Raw genomic sequence first — 10,000 nt, forward strand, 5'->3', positions numbered from 1 at the left:
GCGGACGCGATCGAAAACTATTTTAAGAATACTTTGGCAGGAGGTGAAGCGCGAGGGCGGAGGGGTAAGGGGAGAGAGACTCGTTCTTGACTGGACGAGAACGACAGGTCGTCCTACGTCGACGAGGAGCCAGCCCGTATGCAAATTCTTCGTATGCAGTCCTGTTTATCTCGCGCGGAGGAACTCGCTCGTTCCTCGTCTGGCTGGCTGGCTGGCTGGTTGGCTGGCTGACTGGCTGGCTGGCTGGCTGGCTGGCTGGCTGGCTGGCTGGCTGGCTGGCTGGCTGACTGGCTAGCTGGCTGGCTGGCTGGTTGGCTGGCCGGCCATCATATCGCGACGTCCGTCGACGGTGGCCAGGAATGGTTCGACGAGGTCGAGATTAACGGAGTCGTTTCTCGCTACAGGACGTCGTCTCGTAGTTTCCTCCGTGTCCTCGACGGGGACTGGGTCGAGGTTCCTTCGATCGAGGCTACGCCGCGATAAAGCCGATAAATACGCCGATCGAGAAAAATCTCGGCCCGACCTCTAACTCGTTTCCTTCGCCTTGGACGAAGGACGAGGACGATTTCAAGGTAGCGACGCAACAACTCGTTTTACGATACTTCCATCGATCTGCGATAATCGTATAATCGGCTAAGAAAAGAAGATTTCGTGAAAAGTCGAACGACGAGGAGAAATGCGAATGGAGAGGATGGCCCGTTGAGAGAATCGGTATGACACGATTCCTCCGAAAGACTTTGCGGTTTCGAATTGTCGTAACATCGACGTCCGCGATGTTCGCGTCTAGACGATCGGCTTTCACTGCCTCCAGGCGCCATAAACTGCCGCTGCCACGATCGTCGACGCGTCTGTCTCTTGGCCACGTAAAAAGGTCGCGAAGGTTAAATTCTACGAATCGTTCTTTTAGAAAATATTCGTCACGATCCCCGTTAGGCTCTCGTGTTTTTATCGTTCTCGTTTCGACAACACCCACACTCGCGTCTCCCATCTACTAATTGTCTCAAAACGACAGAAGACTGTCTCGTAAGACACGAAAGAAAAGAATATACCGGTTTTATTTGCCGCCCGGAGGAGGCGATTTCGACTGTTTCAGTCCCATTCATCTAACAACGAAACACAAAGATAAAGAGAGGAATAGAAAGGATGAGGAGCTGGGGGGGGGGGGAGCGAGCTTGCGTCGAAAGGACAGACAGAACAGAGAGAAAGAGCTGGAGGAGGCGATTAGAATTCCACTTTCGTGGTCGAAGGCTTAATTCATCGTCCGGATGCTCCGACAACGGGGGGAGGCGATCGATAAACACATCGAGAGAGAAAGAGAGAGAGAGAGAGAGAGAGAGAGAGAGAGAGAGAGAGAGAGAGAGAGAGAGAGAGAGAAGCGGACACGTGCAGGAAAGTCCGAAAAGTAGCGGAGCGGCAGGCGGAAGGACCGCAGACCGCGTCTGCGGTTCTGCTTCGATCCCCACCCCTTTCTCATCCCCCTTCGTTCTCTTCCCCTTACTCTCTGTCTCTGTCTCTCTCTCTCTTTCGCCAGAGTAAAAGCAACGATCCAGCAGCAGACAGGCTGGCAGAGTGGCAACGTGTTCTCTCTCTTTCTCTCCCTCCGTCTTTCTCTTTCGTATCGCTACGAGTATTTTGGCAGCGTGAAAATTCGAGTTAATTTCTCTCGCGCCACTGCTAAAGAGAACGCACAGCGCATGGCTGCCTTCGACAATGTCTCTTCTCTCTACGGTCTACACCGTTCTATTGCATTTTATACAAGTCCAAAACAAAGCTACCTGCGAACGATGGTGTTCTTTCTCAATCGTTAAATATATATCATTTGAAAATTTCTTGCGTTTCGACAAACGCTCAAATTTAGGGAACAATTAGTAAGTCATTAGCTACAAATGAAATCGATGTTGTAGACGAGATCTTTGTAGATGAGACTGAAATAAATAATGGAAAAAGGCAGAACATTAAATTGTCACGTAGGAAGGATCGGTGAGATAAAAGAAAAAATAGGACGGTGGACCTTTCTCGAAGCTAGCCCTTGCGAACGTGCATGGAATACGTTCTGTTTGCCCCTCGAGGAAACTTTTCTGTCCGCGAGCCAACGTCGAGGAAATTATGCATCGTAGGTGGACGTAAATTTTTACGTCCGAAACGAAATTCTCTCTCATGCACTCTTTCTCTCTCCCTCCCTCCCTCCCTCCCTCTACTTTTCAGGTCTGGCCGAGTTCCGGTGAAGCGAGCGAGCGAGCGAGCGAGCGAACGAGCGAACGAACGAACGAACGAACGAACGAACGAACGAACGAACGAACGAACGAACGAACGAACGAACGAACGAACGAACGAACGAACGAACGAACGAACGAACGAACGAACGAACGAACGAACGAACGCATGTTAGAAACTCGAAGCGAGTTCCGTGAGAAGGTCGGGGGTCTATAGGAATTTTTCATGAGGCCTCAAATATTTAGACGATGGGTCTTTCGATGTTGGTTCGCGTACTCCTCGCTCTACTTACCCAACCTAATTTCTTTTACGGCTAATCGTACAGAAAAATGTATTAAAAAAATTGGAAATAGAAAATGAAAAAATATTTTAATCCATTTGTTTTATGTATATAAATGTATACATATTTTTATGTATATATCATTTATGTATATAAATGACTCTCTCACCCACGTAAATTCCTGTTTAATCGGTATCAGAGACGTCTGTACAAAATCGTCTCTTTAGTACAGATCGCGAGTTGTCGTCGTCATCTTTTTCTCTCTCTCTCTCTCTCTCTCTCTCTCTCTCTCTCTCTCTCTCTCTCTCTTTTCCTCTCGCGATCCGTCGTTTTGCGTCAAAGTAGATAAGAGAGAACGGTCGCTATCGTATACTCGTTTTATCGCTTCCGAATCCGCGTGAAAACGCGTCGAGCGATAAGGGAATACGTTGAACGCGAGTGTTTCGGAGAGACTTGACAATGAGAGGGAAAAAAAGAAAAAGAAAAAAAGATATTTTCATTATCGTTGCGAGAAAGAATAGGAAAGAAAAAAAGAAGAGAGGAGAAACGTGCGAATGATGGGTAAAGCGTGCTCGTGAGAGGACCGTATAGAGGACCGTGTTGGTGGTCTGCGAAAGGGTGTGGAGTATTTCTCTTGCGTTGGGTCAACTTCGACCGAGAGAAAATCGAGAGGGAAATCTGGTTGTCATACTGCCAGTCGATATATCGTACAACGTAGTCCTACCCTATATTAGCCCGCGAGATAGGGGATGCGCCGCTGCCCCGTTCGACACGCCCCGTTCCCTAGCCCGTTATCATATATTTCTGAAGAGCTACCCTAGCCCCGCTTCCCTTCTTTCTCCGACTGACGTGAAAAGAAATAATACGTTTAATGTGATTAAATGTTCAAAGAGTTAAGACGTAGGATTCGAACGGTATTAGACGTATAAAAATTATGTCTCCGTATGGGGATCGTTAGAGCTAAAGTTTTCGCATAAATATGCGCTGGATAAAATTCGTAACGATAAAATTCGCCGGGAAGAAATAAATCGAAGGAATAAGGGAGAACCGATATGGATGTCGTCCTAACGTTTCCGCTTTAAGTACGACCCAGACAGCGAGCTCCGAAAAAGAAAAAAAAAAATAAAAGAAAAAAAGAAAGAAAAGAAAGGGAGACCCTTAGGAAGAGACGTAGTAGTGGTAACCCTTAACGTAGACACCCTCTGTTCGCAAGTCTGAAGGCCTCGAGGGGGCTGACGGGGGTTGAATTCGAACGGCACGTGGAGAAGGACGTCGCCGTGAAGAAGAGAGAGAGAGAGAGAGAGAGAGAGAGAGAGAGAGAGAGAGGGAGAGAGAGAGAGAGGGCGAGTTTGTAAGGTCGAAGAGGAAGGTAACGCCTCAGGGGCAGTTTTATCTAAATCGAGAACGAGAAGGAGGGAGGACACGTGGCCTCCCGAGAGCACCTTGATATCCTTAAGAAAAATAATCTTAGACGCACGCTAAAAATCGCCAAAAGGATTCCGATTCTCTAAGGGATTCTTTTAACGGTGAAACCTTAATCTTTTTTTTATTCTTTCTTCTTTTTCCCAAAATTTCATTCGTTCGTAGAAAACTTTTTAACCGAGACGAGAATTATGTTCTCTCTTTCCCTCCTGGAGGAAATCCGTCTTCGTCTTATCGACCAGCTTTCGACTTTGAACGAAGCTCTTTCGAGATATACGCGAACGTGGCTCTTTTCACGAGCCACCGACCGGATTAACGAGCAAAGAGCTTTCAAGGGTTCGGTGGTTCCTGCTGGATCGACGTTTCAATACCCTCTTTCCCATCCACCCCGCAACTTCTAAGATGCCAGGGCCGAGAAAACCACCTTCGAGATTCTTTTCGTTTGTAGGCGTTACTAAGATGACGTCATTCGGAAAACGTCTGTCTCAGGCGAGGGGCCACGTGTCAGGAGCACGGCCCAAAAAATGTCTAGTTCGACATGGAAAATACTCTTTTACGAGTTCCGTCGTTCGATTACGATGTTTTGACGAATTAGAACGTCTAAACCACTCTCAGACTGAAGCCTCTCGCAATCCTTCTTTTACGTCATGGAAAGTGCTCGTTGTCCGACTAACGAGCTTTGAAACACTTCCTACGTATCGCGTCTCTACACGATCCATCGTTACGAGAGAGTGTTCGTGAGTGAGTGAGTGAGTGAGTGAGTGCGTGCGTGCGGCGTGCGTGCGCGCGTGCGCGTTCGAAGGAAAAAGAGAGACGATGACGTCATAGGGATATACCCGTCTACGTAACGTAAATGTCTCGATAGCGCGAGTCCGCCTTTTATGCTACGAACGTTCGCCTTTATAGCTTTTTCCGGAAATATACACCGTCTAGACGATACAATGCCGTACGTAGACTATACGTGGCGCAACATACAAAACTCGCGTGAATCACCTAGTTAGGAAAACACGAGACGTCCGAGAGAAAAGAAGAATAGAAACTTGCCATTTTTTTTTCTTCTTCTCTCTTATCGTTTACCACGGATCTTCTTGTTACTACTACTTCCTCCTCTCCTTTCTTACTCCCATTTCCTTGTCCGATCAGAGTTTTCGTGAATTTGGCAACTTGGACGTTACGCGCGCATATCCATTATGATTGTAGTTTTGGACAGAATCCAAACGTAATAAATTTCAAATCGGATAGTTGCTTTTATCCTATATGATCCGTACGAAGCCCCGCAGGACGCCACCACACCCCCCTTTCGATGGCGAACAATTTTGCCTTGTTCGAGATAAGATCGAGAGAAAGCAAGTGCGACGCTCTTGGAAGGGAGATACGAACACGATATTATCCCTAAATCAACTTCGCTTTTGGTCAAGATCGTCGAGAAATGATAAAGGATCGATGAAGATTCAATGGAAGTAAAGAGTCAAGAAAAGAGAGCCCGTAATATCGTAGCAAAGGCGTTGTTGTATCGAAGAAAAATCCTCATTCTGGAACGGGCAAAAAGGAACGAAGTGCGCCAGGATAGAAGATCACCGAGCGTCTAGCTAATGCAACCAAACGGACTTTCAACGTACTGCGCGACCATGGTAGATATAATATTTGCTTCGACCTCCCTACCTATCTATCTCTGTCTATCCGTTCGACTATCTCTCGCTCTATCTATCTTTATTCAGCGGCCATCTTAGGATTCACCTGTACGTGTCTCTTACGTGCGTACACGTACGCATATCCGAGCTAAAGTTTCAATCGGAGCCAAGTAAAAGAGAAAAATCTGAGAATGAAGAAAATCATGAATTCGAGATAGGATAAAACAACGACGATCCCGTATCTGGCCGAGCTCGTTAGTTATCCGTTCCCGTGCGATTTTCACCTTTTATTAAGCGACCGTGCTCGCTGGGGGCCCGCCCGCTCGCTGCACGATGGGAAATCATTTCTAATTCGTAGCGTATTTTACGGTTCACGATATTAACTTTTTACATGGCATCGACGCTGACTATCAAGCTTTGCCCATTTATAGTCCGACCGACCTCGTCCGGTTCGTACTGAATTAATAAACGTGCACACGGCAGAAGGAGAGGAATCCTTTTGAATAAATCGTGAATTATGGCGAATTTTAGAAGCCAATCATTCTTCCATTACTCCCGTTAGTTTTCTTTCCTACGTCCTAGACGCGATCGAATCCTTCCTTCGTTCGATTCGCGATCGAGGGAGTACTATGATCGCTGTCATTTACCGAATACAACCTTTTTCGCCGTTCGTCCGCCCGTCCCCTCCTCCCTCCACCTAGCCAAAAATGTCGATGTTCCAGTGACGTTTGCGCTTAGATAAGAAAGAAATAAAGACGATCGATGAGGTTTTATTACCGGACGGAGAGAACTTCGAAGATACGCGATGGGTTGCGTCCAAACGACAAACGGACGAAACTTTTTGACGTCGGTAGAAGTAAATATATTAGGCGGAAATATGCAAGTAAAAAGAAGGAAGTTTACCATTATCTTACTCGTAGATTGATAAGCTCTTTCTTGCGTTGCACGAAATATAAATTGCGTTGCAGAAAATTTCGAAACGGAGTAATAGTCTTGTTCCAAGTTGTTATATCCCTTTTTTTCTTTCGTCTCTCCAAGCTCTCGAAGCTCTCGGGTGCTTTAGACGTCGTGGAGGTTAAACCGTTTCTCCACCGACTATTTGCCAGGGTGAAACAAGTTCGGAGGTTGGTTCCGTAATCTAATTTGCGAAGCAATCTACAATAACAATAGTCCGCGTACCACTGACGAGGTGAAGAGGAATAGGAGAAGAAGAGGAGGTAAAGGGTAGAGTGTGGATGCTAGTGTTAGGACTACCGAATGAGGAAACCTCTTGACTTTGGCGTACCAACCCTACTAACTTGCAAGTTTTCGAAGCTGACGAATAAGGGAGACCGCGTTTAGATCAACGTTTAGATTTTCCTACGAGTCTCCAAGTAAGAGATGGTCTTCCCGAATCGCCTATTTACCGATGACGATTAAATGCCAAATCCAAATGGAAATGTGCCTGTAATTATGAAAATTGCCAAATTGGATTTCGACAAATTGGATTTATGAAAGATTATCATTGATTCCGGCAATTAACTTTTAAAAATCTTTGGAATGATAAAAAGCTCAAACGTCGCAGAACTCGTACCACGCGGCTTTACGTTGCGAAAACGGGCAAGGAAAAATCGCGAAACGACTTTGATCATTCGAATTCGGTGACGCGTGTTAACGTTGCACGTGACCATTTTTCGAGGGGCTAACAGGCACTTGTGAGCCGTAATCGTGTTCCACTTGCATATTTCGAGATCTGTGACGACAGAGAAAAGAGGAAAGCGAGACAACGTCTGGTGAAAGGCATGGTAGACGGACGGACAGACAGATAGATAGATAGGCCGAGGAACAAAAAAAAAAAGAAAACGGGACGATGGGAGCGTGCCGATCGTGACCTCATTTTCCAGGCTCTGTTGGAGCAGAAAAAAATGTGCTTCGAGATATCTGCAGCTGTACACCGTCATCTCAGTGTATGTACGAGAGTATTAAAGAGAAAGAGAGAGATTAGATATCAGCAAGAATTTTTTCCAGACAGCCTTCGGAGTTCTACGAATCGTATAATAATCTTGTCGAAGGTCAACGACGTCGTGTACCTTCGGTATTAAGTTTCCCAACGACACGTATTATTATTTATTTGAGAATATGATAAATTAACAATTGTCATTGTTATTAAAGATTAATCGTCCATATAAAATGTATATACGTAACGAACTGAAAAATAAACAGCCATCATCGATGAATCTAGACTTTAATCGATAGAAAAAAAAAGAAAGAAGACTAATCTATCCGATGATGCGTCAAGCCGCAAGGAAAGCAGTATAGAGGAATTGAAAAGAATATGAACTCACTTGCGTTCCAGGATGACGGTGATGATCCTGTAGGAAGGAATGTTGCTGATGCAACGCCGGCGGGGATTCTTCTCGATCCTCTTGATGACGACGGCGATGTTGCAGTTGATGTTGCTGTTGTTGTTGTTGTTGTTGTCGTTGTCGTTGTCGTTGTTGTTGTTGTTGTTGTCGTTGTTGTCGTTGTTGTTGTTGTTGTTGTTGTTGTTGTTGTTGTTGTTGTTGTTGTTGATGATGTCGTTGATGGTGATGATGAAGATGGCGATGGTCATGCAGAATGGAGGCAGAATTCGACTCGTGCAAAGGCTCGAGTCGACGGTGATGGAGATGATGCGATACCGTCGCCAAGATGGCCAGCAGCGCACCAACTATTAGAACGAGTACCGCTGACACTACGTAACTGCTCGTACCCACTAAAATTCGACAAGGATAGAGTACACGTTTTATTAATCCTTTCCGTCATCTTTCTCTTCGATTCGACCTATCAGAAACAGCTTTTCCAATGGCTTTTTTTCCTCTATTCTGTCTCTTTTGCAACGTTTCGCCAAGATATGAGTTAGTTTCCTGTCGTTTTTCGTTCAAGCCGATCGACAGCTCGAGAAAAATATGCGATCGTTTGTAAAAAAAACAAGAAGAAAAAAAAAAAAGAAGAAAAAAAAAAGAAAGAAAGAAAAAAGAAAAAGAGTTGATTCGTAATTCGAGGAACGTATGTGTATGCACCTTGGTGGCTATCGCGAGTTGCATTTATCGGCTAGCCAATCGCTTTTTGTCGCTCGACAACGATAGCTGATACGAAGAAAGGCGAATCTATTTTGCAACGTCGATTTGCACGTAATTTCCTGGATCTTATGAGCAAATTTTATCCGAATAAAATTTGTTTCTATCTTATTTAGATCGTCGGTCCGATTCTTTCGCTAAACGATCGAACGAAATTATATCAGTGTTTTAATAATCAAAATAATAGAAAAAATACGCTGGTCAAAATAATGATAGGAAGTTTAAATTAATGTTTAGATTAAGAATCTAATCGAATTTAGCGATATCTACACAAAGAGAAATATCTTTAGGTTATAATCGTTAAGACGTTTAAAGGCAGACTGAGTAAATACGTATAAAAGGCCGACAACAACGCAAAGACCAAAATAATATCGACGATAAGCAATAGCATAATATCTGACTTTATCGTCTATTTCGCCAAAGCGCTCCTCGCCAAAGCCAACAACGCGCACTTCAATGCACGATTCGAGTAAATTTTACAATATTTTCTCGAAACCTCGATGAACTAGACGTTTTGGACGTTTAACAATTATTTTTCTTTTCTTTCTCTTTAAGAGATGTTAACGCGTGGATCGCGAGCAAATCATCCCGATATATGTCCACTTTCAGATAATCTTTCAACTCGCGAAACGTATTTTTCGATGAACAACGACAATGTGCGAGTCTACTTCCTACTGTCTCCCCGTCATAAATCAAAACTAATCAAGGGCGATATGAAATCTGAGTTGAGAGAGGCGAGCGCGAAAGAAGGAAATAAAAATGGTAGAAAAAGTGAAGTTGCTTGGTCGGTCTCCCTCGAGAAACCTTTCGACCTGGTAGCTGTCATAAATAAGGTAGCTCATTAACTCTGCGCTTCTGCAGGCAGCATAAAATTCAGGAAGCGATATACGAGCATCGTATCGGAGGCCTCGGCGCGAGCTCGAGTAGGAAAGATGGTGCTCTAGCTCGATTTTATTCCTCCTAGTCGATTTCGTACGTGATACGTGAGAAAAATTGCTTGAATGAGTTCCTCCTTGTCCTCGAGCATGAGTCATCGTGTCATCGGTGAAAACAACGAAACGAGCTGCGGAGGAGGAGGAGGAGGAGGTACAACGAACGAGACTAGAGAAAATCTCTTTTATCGAGGAAAGAAGGAAAGATATTTTTCAAGTTGAACAAAGAGTTGGGGAGATATTCGAGGTGAGTCGCCGAGGATGTGTGTACGAGGACGAGGAGTCTGTGATCGCGATTGGTGGGACAGGATGAGACACGACTATAAAACCTTATCAACGTTCATCATCGCCAGTTCAACGGTTTGAACCGCTCGTCACCCACCGCTCGTTAAACGTCCTCTTTATCTCTTTCTCTCTCCCTCG

The 10,000-nt window shown here is 44.9% G+C and overlaps 1 protein-coding gene across 1 annotated transcript in view; it reads right to left on the bottom strand.

Moving 5' to 3' along the window:
• The window catches only part of LOC124953806 (AF4/FMR2 family member lilli-like), a 52,092-nt gene that overhangs the window by 23,605 nt on the left and 18,487 nt on the right, over positions 1-10,000 (bottom strand). Inside the window, exon 2 of the mRNA XM_047505742.1 lies at positions 7,872-8,281. Coding sequence (XP_047361698.1) covers positions 7,872-8,281 — 410 coding nt within the window. The remainder of the gene's footprint in view (positions 1-7,871; positions 8,282-10,000) is intronic.

The sequence above is a fragment of the Vespa velutina genome, chromosome 13, assembly GCF_912470025.1.
Source record: "Vespa velutina chromosome 13, iVesVel2.1, whole genome shotgun sequence".
Lineage (NCBI taxonomy): Eukaryota > Metazoa > Arthropoda > Insecta > Hymenoptera > Vespidae > Vespa > Vespa velutina.